Raw genomic sequence first — 17,381 nt, forward strand, 5'->3', positions numbered from 1 at the left:
ATTTTTTTTATGACCTGTTCAATTTCTTCTTTTGTTATGGGTCTGTTTAAATTTTCTACCTCAACCTCTGTTAGTTTAGGTAAGTAGTATGCTCCAGAAATCTGTCCATTTCTTCTAGATTTTCAAATTTTTGGGGAGTATAGTTCTTCATAGTATCCTGATATTACCCTTTTAATTTCTGTTGGTTCTGTAGTGATGTCACCCAATCCATTTCTTGTTCATGTTATTTTTGTTCTCTTCCTCTTTTTCTTTGTTAAATTTGCCAGTTGCTTGTCAATTTTATTAATCTTTTCAAAGAACGAACTTCTAGTCTTGTTGACCTTTTTTTAAAATTGTTTTTCTATTTTCTGTTTCATTTATTTCTGGTAGAATCTTTGTTTGGTGATTGTAGATTGTTTTTTGCTGCTCTTTTTCTAATTGTTGGAGATTTTGGGTTAAGGGGTTGATTTTGGCTCTTTCTTCTTTTTTGATGTGTGCATTTATTGCTCTAAATTAGCCTCTCATCACTACTTTTGCTGCGTCCCAAAGATTTTGGTATGTTGTGTTTTTGTTCTAGTTTGTTTCAAGGAACTTTTAAATTTCATTTTTCATCTCTTCTATTACCCAGTCATTTTCAAGGAGGGTGCTATTCAGTTTCCATGTGTTTGCTCTTTTTCTGTTCATCTTCCTATTGTTGATTTCTAATTTGATAGCATTGTGATCTGAGAAGATGCTTTGCAGTATTTCAGTGTTTTTAAATTTATTGAGGCTTGTTTTGTGGCCTAATATATGGTCTATCATGAAGAATGTTCCATATGCACTGGAAAAGAGTGTATATTGTGCAATTGTTGAGTAAAGTCCTCTGTAGATGTCTATAAGGTCAAGTTGGTGGATTGTATTTTTTACTTCTTCTGTGTCTTTGTTGAGTTTCTTTCCAGTTGTTCTATCTTTGATTGAAAGTGGTATATTAAAGTCTCCTACTATGACTGTGGAGTCATCTGTTTGTGTTTTCAGTTGTGTTAGTCTGGTTTATGTATTTTGGGGCTCTTTCACTGGGTGCATAGATATTTATTGTTGTTACGTCCTCTTGTTCAATTGATCCTTTAATCATTATATAACGTCCTTCCTTGTCTCTTATGGTGATTTTTGTCTTAAAGTCAATTTTATCAGAAATTAATGTTGCCGCTCCTGCTCTTTTATGGTTGCCATTTGCTGGATATATCTTTTTTCAACCTTTGTATTTTAGTCTATTTTTCTCTCTCTCTAAGGTGTTGTAGACAGCATATTTATGGGTATGTTTTCTTATCTATTCTGCAACTCTTCATCTCTTGAGTGGTATGTTTAATCCACTGACATCCAGTATAATTATTGACAAGCATGAATTTGTTGTTACCATTTTGTTATGTGCTTTTTTGTCATGTTGCTGATTTATTTGTTCCTTATAATTTTCTGTGCTGAGCTTGTTTTGTTTATGAATCGTGTTATCACTTCCTTCATTGCTATTGTTTTAATATTTGCTAAATATTTGTGCTGGTCCTCTTTTTTATTTTGATGTGAAGGTTTATCATTTTTCTTTGAGGTTACCCTGTGATTTATAGTTTTCTTCTCAAGTTCAGAACAGTCCCTTCTATCTTGCAATTTTCTTGACTTCCTTACCATTTAGAAGTTCTGTAACTACACAATTTTTTCCCTCTTTTTGTTTGTAGTTGTCCTCATTTGTCAATTGATGTCTCTTGTTCCCTGTTTATAATCTTGTAAGCTTATTTCCTTCAGATACTTCCATAACTGGGTTGGTTTCTGGGTTATGTCATCATGTGTGTTAATAGTCAGTTGTTATTTGCTATTGTTTGTTCTCTGTCCAAAGGACTTCCTTTAGTATCTCTTGTAAGGGTGGTCTTCTTTTAACAAATTCCCTTAATTTCTGTTTATCTGGAAATGTCCTAATTTCATCATCATATTTGAAGGACAATTTTGCTGGGTATATAATTCTTGGTTGGAGTTTTTTTCTTCCATGGTTTTATATATACCATTCCTTTGTCTATTTGCTTGCATGGTTTCTACCAAGATATCTGAGCTCAGTCTTATTGGATGTCCCTTGTAGGTAACTTTTTGTTTTCCCTGTGTTGCTTTCAGGATTCTTTCTTTGTCTTGGTTTTAGTAAGTTTGATGATGGTATGTCCTGGTGATTTTCTTTTAGGGTCTATCCTTTTTGGGGTTCGTTGAACTACTTCAATGGATATATTCTCATCTTTCATCTTACCAGGGAAATTCTCTTCCAACAAATCTTAGACAATTTTCTCTGTAGTTTTATTTGTCTCTTCCTGTTCTGGAATTCTGATTACACATAGGTTATTCTTTTTGATGGTATCCCACATGAACCTTAGGGTTTCTTCATTTTGTTTTGATCTTTTTTCTGATTGACCCCTTCCCAAAAATGTATTCAGGTATTTGTTTTCATGTTCAGTAATTCTGTCTTCCATTGATTCAATTCTACTCCTTTGCTTGTTCAATATGTTATCTATTTCTGAAAATCTAGTATTAATCTTCCAGATTTCTATTTGTAGATTTTGTTCATTTCTAACTTTTCATTTATTTTGTCATTTTGTTCTTGTAGTTTTTCGAAATTATTTTAGGGTTTTCTCTGTGTTTTCCTCAGTTTTGTCAGTGGTTTCCCTGATCTGTCTCTCAATCTGTTGAAGGCACCTAAATACAATTCTTTTGAATTCCTTATCAGGGTGTTCCAATGCTGTTTCTTCCTGAAGGATGTGTTCTGTGTCTGTGTCCTGGTCACTTGTTTCTCCTGCTTTATCTTGCTTCTTTGTGTGGACTATGATGATCTGTTGTCTCTGAGACATTGTGACATTTTTGTGTTTATATTTAATTGGTGGTTGTATGTTGGAGTGATTTTTCCAAGATTTTCATTTTCTTTGTTTTGTTTGGATGTTACCTAAGTATGCAGGGTGCTGTGCTCCTCTATTCACTAGGTGGTAGCACTTATACACTCACCACCTGTCTCCTTTTCTGTTGTCAGCTTCCCATATGTCTTTGCTGTCCTTGGCAAGTAAAGCTTATTCTTAGATTCCTGGAATTTGAATGAGAATGCTGTCACTTTAAATATCCAAAATGACCATTGCTTGTAACCAATCAAATGGCTGTACCCACCAGACACTTGAAGTCCACAGCTCAGGTTGTCTCCTTCTTTGCTGTTTCCCTTTCCTGCAATCCTTGATGACCAGGGCTGATCTTTAGGTCAATTCTCAAGTCCCAACACCACTTGGAAATATATTTAGGCTATTGGTTCCACAGTCCACAGCTTCATCTGTCCCTGTACTTGGTGTTTTCATTCAGGTTCTTCCACTAGTTGTTGCCTAATCCATCTTCTGTATAATTCCTTTCACAGCTCAGGGCTCCAGGATTACCTTCTGTATCTCTGTCAATTGGTTTCTCTTTTTCTTTGTTGAAGAGTAAATGTGTAGCTTGTCTGCCTATCCTGCCATCTTACCGGAAGTCCTCAATTGGTTGTTTTGACATCACCTATTTCATTGTTATTCATGTTACTTCCATCTTTTCCTTTCTTAAATTTATCAGGGGTTTGTCAATTTTATTAATCCTTTCAAAGAACCAAGCTCTAGTCTGTGTATTATTTCTATTGTTTTTCTGTTTCTTTTATTTCTGGTCATATGTTTATTATTCCCTTTTTTTCTGGTAACTGTAGGCTTTATTTGCTATTTTATTTTCCTAATTGGTGAAGATGTTGGGTTAAAATTTTGATTTTGGATCACTCTTCTCTGATATGTATATTTATTGCTATCAATTGTCCTCTGAGCATTGCTTTTACTGTATCCCAAAGATTTTGGTATGTTGTGTTTCCATTCTCATTTGATTCAAGGAAATTTTTAATTCATTTTTTTATTTTTTCAATTCCTAGTAATTTTTAAGCAGGGTGTTATATTCAGTTTCCATATATTTGATTTGATTTTCCTGATTTTATTTGATTTCTAATTTTATAGTACAGTGATCTGAGAAGTTGCTTTGTAGTATTCCAATCTTTTTAAGTTTATTGAGCCTTGCTTTATGGGCTAACATATGGTCTATTCTGGAGAATGTTCCATGGAGCACTATTTTCAGTATTTTATTTCCAATAGCCACCATCACTTAAATTCCATTTGTGAGCATTTAAGTTACCTTTTTCCTCAGGCTGCCAGGAACCTCATAGCCCAGTTGAATATTGGAGTCTGGTAAATATACTAAACATGGGGTATTTTTCTCTCTTTTTCCTTTTAAGTTTCTTAATTCTTATAGTAATATTGTATATGTGTCTTTTATTGGAAGCATCTCTACTCCAGCTTGAAATCCATTGAGGGACAAATAAAGAGACATCTCCAGGGCAGCTTAGATGGCTGCTGCCAAGGGAGATAGTGCCATGGTTCCCTTTACTCAGAAGCACTGAATTCCTTTGTCTGCCAGGAGCTGGGGATGGAGAGGCCTAATTAGCCTTCCTATTCTAAACACTCATCAATCCCCATAAACTGCTTGGCTCTGATCCACAGCTGATAATGCAGGAGGCACAGGGCTGCCTGGGCAATTCTAAAGCTTGGCTGGAATCTACTATCCTGGGAGAATCATAGCCCCATAGCTGTCTTCTCCTTGTTAGCAATCAGAAAATGGCTTCACACTAATTCATGCTCCTCCAAAATTGGACACTGATATGTAGGAACTTTGGAACATTTTTCTGGCTCAGCACATTTATGAAAATACACTTTGGGAAGGCTAGGGAAAAGGATGATAAGAAGGACACCTGAGGCTTCCCAGAGTGAACTGAGCCTGACTGAGGATTTAGAAGACCTGGGCCTGGGATTTACCACCAGTTAGTTGTGTGATCTCTTCTAAGTTACTACTCTGTGTGTCCCATTTGGCTTCTATTTCCAACCCCCAACCCCCCACCAAAAAAAAAAGTTAAGACTACAGACTATTCTCAACAAAACAAACCACACACACATGCACACACATGCACACACACATACACACACATACACACAACCAGTTGTGTTGTGACCCCATGTGTGTCAGAGTAGCTGTGCTTCATAGGTTTTAAATGGCTGATTTTTAAGAAGTAGATAGCTAGATCTTTCTTCCATGTCATCTCTGGGTAGTCTCAAGTCTCCAACCCTTTGGTGAGTATCTAAGCATGTTAACCATTTGCACAACCCAAGGTGTACTTAGGGTATTGTAATAGATGTCCTGCCACAAAGAATAGTGTGGAGATGTATAACCTCTTTTTAAAATGAATTTGGAAAACTGGAAACTGAGGTGAATAAATATGTTTCTCTACTTCAAGACTGCTTGTTGTTGTTGTTGTTGTTAGGTGTGGTCAAGTCATCTCTGACTCATAGTGACCTCATGTACAGCAGAACGAAACATTGCCCGGTCCTGTGCCAACCCCACAATCTTTGCTATACCTAAGCCCATTGTTGCAGCCACTGTGTCAATCCATCTCGTTGAGGGCCTTCCCATTTTTCGTTGTCCCTCCATTTTATCATGATATCATGATATCATTCTCCAGGGAATGGTCCCTTCTTACAACATGACCAAAGTAGGTGAGACTAAGTCTTGCCATTCTCTCTTCCAAGGAGCAATCTGGCTGTACCTCTTCCAGGACAGATCCATCAGTTCTTATAGCAGTCCATGGTACTTTCAACATTCTTTGCCAGCACTACAACTCAAAAGCGTTGACTCTTCTTTGGTCTTCCTTTTTCATTGTCCAGCTCACGCATATGAAGTGATTGAAAATACCATGGCCTGTGTCAAGCGCATGCTTATTAGTCTTCAAGGAAACATCTTTGTTCTGCAGCACTTGAAAGAGGTCCTTTGCAGAAGATTTGCCCAATATTGTATGACATTTGATATCTTGACTGCTGCTTCCATTTGTGTTGATTATAGAATCAAGTAATATGAAGTCCCTGACAACTTCAGTCTTTTCTCCATTTATCGTGATGCTTCTTATTAGTCCCATTGTGAGGATTTTTGTTTTCTTTATAATGAGGTGTAATCCATACTGCAGAGTGTATTCTTGAATCTTCGTCAGTAACTGCTTCAAGTCATCCTCACTTTTAGCAAGCAATGTGTCATTTGCATAACATAGGTGTTAGTGATTCTTCCTCCAATCCTGATGCCACATTCTTCTTCATATAGTCCAGTTTCTCAGATTATTTACTCAGCATATACAGATTAAACAACTATAGTGAAAGGATACAACTCTGATGCACTCCCTTCTTGATTTTAAAACATGCAATGTCCTCTTCTTCTGTTTGAACAACAGCCTCTTGGTCTATGTACAAGTTTCTCATGATCACAAGTAAGTGTTCTGCAATTCCCATTCTTCTCAATGTTGTCCATAATTTGTTATAATCCACAAAATCAAATGCTTTTGCCTGGTCAATAAAACACAAGATCTTTCTATTATTCTTTGCTTTGAGCAAAGATCCCTCTGACATAAGCAATGGTATGCCTTGTTCCATGTCCTCTCCTGAATCTAGTTTGCATTTCTGGAAGTTCTCTGTCAATATACTGCTGTAATCATTTTTGAGTTATGTTCAGTAAGATTTTACTTGTGAACAATATTAATGATATTGTTTGATAATTTACACATTCTGTGGGATCACCTTTCTTTGGAATGGGTACAAATATAGATCTCTTTCAGTCAGTTGGCCAGGTAGTTGTCTTTCAAATCTCTTGGCATAGCCAAGTGGGTGTTTCCAGTGCAGCATGTTTGTTGAATCATCTCAATGGTTATCCCATCAATTCCTGAAACCTTGTTTTTCACCACTTCCTTCAGTGAAGCTTCAACTTTTTCCTTCAATATCATTGGTTCTTGATTATATGCCACCTCCTAAAATAGATGAACATTGACCAATTCTTTTTGGTACAGTGACTGTATATTTTTTTCCATCTTCTTTTGATGTTTCCTGCATCATTCAATATATTGCCCATAGAATCTTCCAGTATTGCAACTTGAGGCTTAAATTTTTTCTTCAGTTCTTTCAGCTTGAGAAATGCCAAATATGTTCTTCATTTTTGGTTTTCCAACTTCAACTCTTTGAACATTTCATTATAATAATTGACTTTGTCTTCTTGAGCTGCTCTTTGAAATCTTCTGTTCAGCTCTTTGATCTTGTAATTTCTTCCCTTTGCTTTAGCTACTCTACACTCAAAGGCAAGTTTCAGAGTCTCTTTTGACATACATTTTGGTCTTTTCTCCCTTTCCTGTCTTTTAAACGACCTTTTGGCTTCTTCATGGATGATGCTCTTGATGTCATCCCACAATTCCTCTGGTTTTTGGTCATTGGCATTCAATGCATCAAATCTTTTCTTTAAATTGTCTCTAAATTCAGGAAAGATATTATCAAGGTCATATTTTGGCTCTTGTAGACTTGTTTTAATTGTCTTCAACTTTAAGTTGAACTTGTATATGAGCAGTTGATGGTCTGTTCCACAGTCAGCTCCTGGCCTTGTTTTGGCTGAAGATATTGAGCTTTTCCATCTTCTCTTGCCACAGATGTAGTCAATTTGATTCTTGTGTACTCTGTCTGGTGAAGTACTCTGTGTACTTGGTCTTGCAAAATGCTATCACGAGATCACCAGCATTATTTCTATCTCCAAGGGCAAATTTTCCAACTACTGGTGATTTGTCTTTATTTCCAAGATTTGCATCCCAATTACCAGTGATAATCAACACATCTTGATTGCATGTTTGGTTAATTTCAGACTGCAGAATTTGGTAAACATCTTCAATTTCCTCATCTTTGGTTTTGGGTTGGTGTGTAAATTTGAATAATAGTAGTATCAACAGGCTTTCCTTGCAGGCATATGGAAATTATTCTATCACTGATAGTATTGTACTTCAGGATAGATCTTGAAACATTTGTGACAATGAATGCCACACCATTCCTCTTCAATTTGTCATTCCTGGCATAGTAGATCATATGGTTATCTGATTCAAAATGGTCAAAACTGGTCCATTTCTGCTCACTTATGGCTAGGATATCAATCTTTATGTGTTCCATTTCATTTTTGACAACTTCCAATTTTCCTAGATTCATATTTTGTACATTCTGTGTTCCTATTATTAATGGATGTTTGCAGCTGTTTCTTCTCATATTGAATCATGCCACTTCAGCAAATGGAGGTTTTGAAAGCTCTACTTTGTCCATATCATTAAGGTAGTCTCTACTTTGATCAGTCAGCTCTTTCCCGGTCATATTTTGCATGCCTTCAGACCTGAGGGGCTCATCTTCTGGCACTGTATTGAACAATGTTTCAGTGCTATTCATAAAATTTTCCAGTAATATATTAGACAGTGTTTCACTACTATTCATAAAGTTTTCACTGGCCAATTCTTTGAGAAGTGGATGGCCTCGTACTTCATCTGAGTCTTTCTCAGTCTGAAATTGGTCCACCATGGGGACCCCTGCTGGCACAGCCTCTGGCCTTACAGCAACATGCAAGCCACCACAGTACAACAAACCAACAGACAAGTTCATCTCCCTTAGCCGTTCCAACTTCTCTGCTCAGTTCCTGGGTGTCCCCCTACCTGTTCTGGCCGCTGGCCCTGTCTACTGCTGCTTTCTGCTGCCTGGGGGATGTTTTTCCCACCTTATATGTTTAGAAGACTGCTTAGAGCCTTTAATATGCTAGTGTGTACTGGGATTCTTCATGTGAAGAGATGCCTAACATAGTATGTTCATTTGACTATGGAACCTGCTTTGAGGAAAGCATCTGTGGGCCTGACAGTATAATCTGAGCTCCTAATTACCATTCCATACTGCCTTTTAAACTACAAGTCCTCTGTTCTTGCAGCCTCATTGTGAGGGTTACTTACCACAGTCTGGATCTTCAAGCAGGTCCATGATGACTGAGTCAGCGCCCTTGGTGTAGACTATGATTTCTTGAGTCAGTGGGTGCCTCACAACCACAGACATCCTCTTCCTGACAGAGTCGAAGTCCAGGGTGTAAAGAAGGTCAAAGGTGAGGCAGGTGCCCTGAGGCAGGCGCACAGTCACCTGCTCAGGTGTGCGGGACACCAGAGTGAAGCTGTAAGCATGGGCAGCATGCACCAGGGCTGCCTCATCAGGGCTCTCGGCCTCATAACAGAACTCGGGACTAGCCAGGCCCGGGACCGGAGCCTCCAGCACCTCCTTCAGTGGAGGGGCCTCCCCAGATCCCACGATGTCACCCTGGTCCCATGTGCTACTTTTGTAGCCACCATCAGTGGAGTAGTCTCTACTACACACAGACACATCGTCTCTCTCATCCGAGTCTGTGGTGGGCATGTTGGTTCCCAAACTCTCTTCCAGGTCTGTGTCAGAGGGCACTGTGGATGAGAATGACTGGCTGAGGTTTGACAGCTTCAACCTCTGGAAGAGTTGCTGAATCTTTTCTAGGGACACCCCCAGAGCCTTGGTTGAGGATGGCATGGTGACCTTGAGTGAAGGAAGAAAAATAGAACATTACTATCAGTGTTGGACAAAATATCAAGCTCTCTCATGGCAGAAGATGATGGTCATTTTGCAAGGTGATTATCTGTGTTTCTATGATTGTAGGTTAAGTCTCCTTCCCACAATGGGCTTCAGTTTACCCACCTGTAAAATGATTGATTGAGTTAAGCAAGATGTTTCTTTGCAGCCTTAATATTCAAGGATGGTCAATGATCATTTTCTCCATCTTTTGACCCTCCCAGTCTGATTATAAGAGCTCTGGTGGCGTAGTGCCTAAGGCATTAGACTGCTAACCAGAAGTCTGGTGGTTCAAACCCACCAGCCACTCCTTGGAAGGAAGGCAAAGCAATCTACTTCCATATCCATTCCAAGACACCGACTTGGAAACCCAAGGAAAGGTCACTATGACTTGGGTCCAACTCCACAGCAATGAGTGAGTCTGATCATGGAGAAAGGAAGGAAATGGAGACAAATGCCAGATGCATAGCAAGAACTCACATTCCCCAAACCTGGGTCATAGTCTTAGCTGCTTTATCTCTGTCTGCACTGTTTCATTTCATTCTCCTAGCAACTCTATGGGCTACTGTCAGATTATCCCAATTCATAGATGAGGAAACTGATGCACAAAGAGGTTAAGTAAATTGGTCACTATCACATAATGTGTAAGTAGTGGAGCTGGGACCTGACTAATCTGCTTGACTCCAGAGACTGGGCTCTTTTAACACTGACCTGTCTGCCAGCTAAAGCCCCCTCTTCTCCTATTAACTTGAAAATTGAGTGTTTGATACTGATCCTCCCAAAATGGTTCTTCTTCTTGTATCAAAAAATACAGTTAATTTCTCAGATAATGCTTCCTACCTCCCAAAGCTCTCTGAAGACTTTTGATAACCTGACTACTTTTCCATGGCTGAGAAGTTCAGGGTGGCTTGGAATCTGGACTTAATAAGGGGTGTTCCTGATTTGGTGCCTGAGTGAACTTTCTTTCTTTGTTTCATAGTCATACATTGTACAACCAATTATTCTCATCAATGACTCACAAGGAGCTTGGGTGAGAGTGTGCAGCTAATTAACAAATCTACCTTCAGTACTAAAAAATCAAAATGCTGCATTATCTCCATTAGCTGAACATTACGACTAATGTTATTTTTTAGCCTCTATACAAAAGCAAATGGATGTTACTGAATTGTACATGCAGAAATTGTTGAATTGGTGTATGTCCTGCTGTGTATATTCTCAACAACAACAACAACAAAATAAATTATATTTTTTAAAAAGAGTATGGGGGCATTAGTGGCTCAGTGGTAGAATCCTTGCCTTCCATGAGGGGGATGTGAGTTTGACTCCCACACAGTGTACCTCATGTACAGTCATCACCTGTCTGTCAGTGGAGGCTTGTGTATTTCTGTGATGCTAAACAGGTTTCAGTGGAGTTTTCAGACTAAGATGGTCATTGTTTTGCTTACCTAGTGCCACTCTAACAAAAAACCACAAAAGGGATGGCTTTAACAAACAGGAGTTTATTCTCTTACAGTTTGGAGGCTTTAAATCTGAGTTCAAAGTGCCAGGCTCTAGGGGCTGGGTGAAAGCCCCGTCAACCCTGGGTTTCAGCTCTGCCTCTTGCTCTCAGCCCACTGAAGCTGGAGGCTTTTCTTCTCTCAGACAACTTCTGGCTGCTGAGGCTGACAAACCCAAGGTCAATAAGTAAAAAGGCACAGTCCCAATGTTACCGAACAATGGCAGGCCACTAATTCCAAGTCCAGGACAAGTCCCAAGATGGGTAGGGTGTGGCAGACTGTTGAACAATGACCTGGCCACATGCAGGGTTCAAGCATGCCAAAAAGCTGGAGACCTTCCTCAAAGTTGCTTCTTATATACTGGAAGAAGACCACATCCCTAAAGCAGCTACTCAGCTCCTCCAGTAGATTCCACCATGGAATTAATTACCAATCTCACCATGGGGAACAACTACATCCAGCTGCCAGCCACTCAACCAGGCCCAGCCAAGTTGATACATAACCTTAACTACCACAGACATGGAAGAAAGGCCTGGTGATCTAATTCTGAAAAGCAGTCAAAGAAAACCCTATGGATCACAAATCTGATCTATAAAAGATCATAAGGGTGGCACAGGCAGGGTTTTGTTCCATTGTATGTGGGGTTGCCATGAGTTGGGGATTGACTCCACAGCAACTGTCAGCAACAACAACTTATAAAATCAGAGGCCAGTATGCATAACATTATTATGAGCCATTATTAAGTCATACGGAGGGTTCACCATGTACTAACCATATACTCTTTGATAAATTACTTTTGCTCTCTGAACCACAGTTTATTCACTTGTTAAATCCAAGGATATACCTCATAGGGTTGTTGGGTTGTGAAGATTAAATGATTATGCAGATAATTGTTTGGCATGGTGCCTGGCATAGAGTAAGTGCCCAGGAAATATTAACTGTGCTGACAGATTTGACACAAATTTGAAAGCTACAGAGAGACCTCATATATAATTTTATCCATTTATTTAAAAATGAGGAAACTGAGGTCCAGAAAGGATCACAGAGTTGTTCATGATTTTCCAGTGATGAGACAGTGACACTGGCTAAAGCCCAGGTGTCTTCTCTTCCTGTTGAGGGCTTCTCCCCTCACTCCTACCCTTCTCTCTACCTCCCTGCCTCCCTTCTTACCTACCTCTACCATCTCCAGTCCTTACCCTCTGCCTAGGCTCAGTGGTTGTGGAGACCATGACGGAGTTGCAGATGGTGAGGGCCAGGAAGAAGTCAGCAATGGAGGAGGTGGTGGAGAGGGAAGGTGTGGCAGGCCTGGTGTCTGACAAGGTCTCTAGCCACAGAGCAGCATCCCGCACCTTGGTCAGTAGGTTTTTATCTGGAGTCACATCTTTTTCCTGGTAAAGAAAGGCCTGAGTGAGAGTTTTCCCAAAGACATTGGGAAGAAAGGCCCTCTCCAGCAGGGTTCAGTGCATAGGTGGTAAGGATCATACAGTCATCCCTCTAGTCTTGCATCCAGTACATCTTCCCAAGCTGCAGGCCTAGGATTTCAGGTCCTTATTTGATTCCTCCCTCTCCTTCAACCCCACATGTCTGTCAGTTACCAGGTCCTAGTAGTTCTTCCCTCTCAGTGTCTCCCTATTTCTGCTGCTTCCAGTTGCACTCAGGCTTGCTTTCCACCAGTCCTGGATTTCTGGATCAGCCTCTTTCCTGATGTTGCTCCCTCTCACCTCTTTTCTTTCTAACATTCCATATGTATCAGTACCACTCCATTCTTCCTAAAACACCATTTTGCTCATGCTACTCTTGGTCTCCAAAAATATTCAGGACATTTCCATTGTTAACATGATCAAATCCAAAGTCCCAAATCTGACATCTATATTCATCCACAATTTGCATTTCCTTTCTTTTTAATCCATCACTTCTCAACGTGGATCCCCAGCTCAGCCAGGTAGTCTGTTTGCTGCCTCCTGGATCTATACTCCCCTTCTTTGTCTCTGATTACACTATGTTTGCAAAATCCTCTTCTGTCTGCTAGAGTCCTTCCTAGACTTTGATAACTATGAAAAGTCCCAGCTGTCCATGAGACCTTATTCAACCCACACTGAATTCTCTTTCTTCTGAGCCACAATAACAGGGTCTTGAACTCAAAATGTTCACAGCAGTCAGGTAGGTAAGGTGGATGAGGGAATGGGCCAAGGTACAGATGAAGACACTATAAGAGTCACAGGGACTGTGGAGACCTGGCAAGTCCTATCTTATCTAAAAGGCAGCAACTGCTCTGCCCAGTGAAATGCCCAAATGCTGGTCTAGTTTGCCAAATCTCCTGTAAGATCTTCTAGTTTCTAAAACATATTTCTATGGGCTGGCTCTGACTCATGGGTCTCCAATTTTTTACATCTTTATAGGAGTTACCTTTTGTTACATCCTTTTGGAACTCACTACATATTGATTTATAATCTAAATACACTTGTCTTATGGGCATGTTCCATCTCTCTGGAGATAAAGTAAATACCATAAAGAAAAGACTCGTTTTCCATGAGGTTGTATCTTCTGGAGCTCCAACTATAGTTTACAGTTGGATATAACAAAAGCTGTTCATAAAGAAGCTCCCACCATTTCTATTAGTGTTCACAGTTCACAGTTGAATTAAAGTTTAGAGGGAAGAGAGTCAATGGTAGAAAAAGATGCATGGAGGGGATTTTGAATGATTCATGCAGGTTGAGAACCTGTGTGAGGGCCAATGAGCTAATGTCTTTACAAATAAGAACCCAAATAAAGATTAAAAAAACCAAAAAACAAAAAACAAAAAAACAAACAAAAGAAGAAAAAAACAAATACTGTGGGAAAAGAGTCCCAAGACTTCTCTGACTACTAGATCAAATGACTCCAGAAGTCATATTTTATCTTCTCTGAGGCTGCTGCCACAGATAAGAGGAGGAAACCTAGACATATCTAGAGTTTCTGGTTTCCTAGAAGGTCCCTGGGTGGTGGACATGTTTTGCACTGGACTACTAACCTAAATGATTGGCCATTCAAACTTACTCAATGGTGCTATGGAAAAAAAGGCCTGGAAGTTTGCTTCTATAAAGACTGCAGCCAAGTAAACCCTGGAGTAGTTCTCCTCTCTCACCTGGGGTTGCAATGAGTCAGAATCAACTTGACACCAACCAGTATGGTTTGGTTTTGACCTTGTTTCCTGGAGTTATAAGAGTTGGATTTTTCCGATAATATAGGAAGATTAAGGGGAAAAGTGACTATTAATGTGTTGAAGCACCCTCTTTAGATAGTTCCAACCTTCACTTGGGGAACTTTTCAAGAGTCAAAGTCACACCATCTTCTCGTTCTTACTACCTTAAGAAGACAACTTCCAGAAAAACCTATTTATTAAAAGGAAAAATGATGGCAGATCTGCATGAAATCTGCATTTCCTTTCACTGCTCTGTGAGTAGTGGTGAACCATCCATGTGACATGGTGTCACAATTTTCAGAAACCTTGAGAGGGAAGCAGACACTTCCCATCTTGCCTGCCTTTGTGTGTAGTCCTCATAATAAAAGTTCACATTCATGAAATACTTTCTACCTTTCCAATCAGTGTCATTTATGTGACCTCATCTGGTTCTGCTGACAATTTGAGCAGTCCCAACTTAGTTGAGACTCATAGAGGTGAGCTGACTTGACCTATGTCACCAGTGAGTCAGTATTAAGCCAGAATAAGAACTCAGACCCCTTAACTGCCAGTCTGGAGTTTTTCCTCTCTGTGGCCACTGTACAGCAGCACTTTTCCTTTATTAATGCTTCTCTGCAAATCACTTTGGATAGATTCCAGGGTCTATCAGTTGACATCATATGACAGTACCCACCATCAGTTTACCAATACCACTCAAGGAAATCTGAGTCCATTCCTGACAATATTAATGATTGTTCCTTTTCATTTAGTGCTTCTTACATATCAATTACATCTGTTACCTCATTTCATCCCTGCCTAGAGCAACACTGCATGTCCAGTACTATTATCCTCCCAGTTACCTCTGTATTTCAGATGAGGAAGCTCACAAAAGTTACTTAAGAGTCTTATCCTAGGTCACCCAATAAATTGAAGAGATTCCTTCAGCTGATTCCAGATATTCTGATTCCAGAATCCATACTATGCCAGACAGGACCCCCCATGACAAGAAAGTGGCCTTTGAGATATGCTAACAGACAGCCTTTTCATGTCTGGAATACCAAGTACACTGAAGAGTTTGCAGATATAATCCTTAGGGCTCAGCAGACAGTCCATAGGATTATAAGGGGGATAATGAGAATCTTCTTTTCTCAGGAAACAGATTTCATTTTGTTGAGTACATGAATGGGATGTTTTTGACATTTATCACAGATACTCAGAGTTGGGACCAAGCTTGGAGGTCATTAAAGCCAAAGCTTCTATTTTCCTGATAATGAAACTAAGTACCAGAGGGGAGGGAAGTGAACTGCACAATGAAGGAGGGTCAGAACTAGATTAGCTCTCACCTAACTCCAGCTTCTGACAGTGTGTTGCCTTGCCCCAAGCTATGCGAATTCCCTCATTTATGGATTACCAAACTGTGGCATAGTTCAGATGATTTAGCAAGTTATTTACCCAATGCCCATTTATCCTTTAGCCTATAAATACCATAAGGGCAGAGACTGTTATCCTCTGATGTGTCCCCAGTGCCTGACAGATTGCAGGTGTCCCCCAAAATTTGTTCACTGACTACTTTCTAGGACACCATGCTACTGTCCTATTGATTAACCAATGTTAAAACTCTTCTTTGATGTATTTCAAGAGTCCCTGGGTGATTTAAATGGTTAATGTGCTTGGCTGCTAAGCAAAAGATTGGAGGTTTGAGTTCACTCAGAGATGTCTTGGAAGAAAGCCCTGGTGATCTACTTCTAAATAAATCAGCCATTGAAAATCTTATGGAGCACAATTCTACTCTGACACACATAGGGTCACCATGAACTGGAGTTGGCTCAAAAGCAACTAGAATATATTGCCATTTAATCATACAGAGATGCATTAAAACAAAATAAAACAAACAAAAAAACAAACAAACAAAAAAAAAACAAACTTCCCCACGAAGAATTTATTTCTCTCTGGCTCCAGGCCAAAACTGCAGGTGTTAACAACAGATGCCAAGTTAACCTTTAACCACTCACCACAGACTTGTCTCTGCAGGGCAAAGTTCTTCATGATTCCTTTTGCTCAGAGCTCACTGGTTTCTTGCCTGGACCATTAGCATTTAGAAACTTGGCACTTAGGACACTTAAAAACAATGAGCCCATCTTTGAGTCTTTAGGCCAGATTATTTCTCCAAAGGAAAGAAACATAAATTTGTGGGTCTACCAGTTGTTTCAGGAGCCGTGGTGGTGCAATGGAAAAGTGCTTGGCTGCTAGATGGAAGGTTTATAGTTTGAACCCACTAGCTCCAGTGGATAAGGCACTTAACTGCTAACCAGAAGGTCAGCAGTTCAAACCCACCAGCTGCTCTATGGAAGGCAGACTGGGCGATCTACTTCCATAAAGATTAGGGAGCTCTGGTAGCGTAGTGCCTAAGGCATTTGACTGCTGCCATGTAGTAAATTACCTGGTATGGCTTTTCTAGCCATAAGTCTTTGTAAACTCTGTGGTGGAATTTGCTGTGAGCAACTGAGGAGCTCCTGATTATAAAAGTTATCCACCTGGGGTATTTCTATTGGGGCAACACAAAGCAATATTCTGGGAGGTTCCTGCTCTCTCTCAGGTGCTTAGAATTCTGATGTTATGATTGTTTAGTTTGGCCACTCTGCCAGGCTCAAAAGGAGGCCCCCTAGAGGCAGAAGAAGTCTCTCTCTGACTGCTGGTTGAGGAAGACATGCTGCTGAAAGAGACATGTGCTGCTGAAAGAGACATGCGCTCCTGAAAGAGCCATGCACTGCTGTGAAAGAGATGCAAGAGACACTCATTGCTGAGTGAGACACCGAGGGACACTCACTGTTGGGAGAGAGACTGTTAGGAGAGAGACTGTGGGCTGGGAAAGAAACTGAGCAGTTTTCCTGAATTTGAATTGTAGCCTGGTGCTTTCCTAATAAACCCCATAATCTGTGAGTTCTGTGTGGCCCCTGCAGTGAGTCATCGAACCCAGGAGAGAGGTGGTGGGTGCTTTGAGAGGAAGGGCTGGAGGGAGGCAGCATGTCTGGCTTTGCAGTAATAGACCTTGGGCTATTGATGGTGATTCTGTCTACCTCTTGTGGGGTTAGAAGAGGTCAGGAGATGTGGTCTCCTTGCCCTTTTTGCAACTGCTAACCAGAAGGCTGATTGTTCAAACCCACCAGCCACTCCTCGGAAGGAAGGTTGGGCAATCTACTTCTGTAGTGATACTGCCTCGGAAACCCAAGGAGG

The 17,381-nt window shown here is 40.2% G+C and overlaps 1 protein-coding gene across 1 annotated transcript in view; it reads right to left on the bottom strand.

Moving 5' to 3' along the window:
* Positions 1-17,381, bottom strand: part of ATP10B (ATPase phospholipid transporting 10B (putative)) — a 188,388-nt gene that overhangs the window by 79,344 nt on the left and 91,663 nt on the right. Inside the window, exons 10-11 of the mRNA XM_007954247.2 lie at positions 12,184-12,375; positions 8,858-9,458 (exon numbers count right to left, since the gene is read on the bottom strand). Coding sequence (XP_007952438.1) covers positions 8,858-9,458; positions 12,184-12,375 — 793 coding nt within the window. The remainder of the gene's footprint in view (positions 1-8,857; positions 9,459-12,183; positions 12,376-17,381) is intronic.

Source organism: Orycteropus afer, unplaced genomic scaffold, assembly GCF_000298275.1.
Source record: "Orycteropus afer afer isolate SDZICR_OR568_19922 unplaced genomic scaffold, OryAfe1.0 scaffold00454, whole genome shotgun sequence".
Classification (NCBI taxonomy): domain Eukaryota; kingdom Metazoa; phylum Chordata; class Mammalia; order Tubulidentata; family Orycteropodidae; genus Orycteropus; species Orycteropus afer.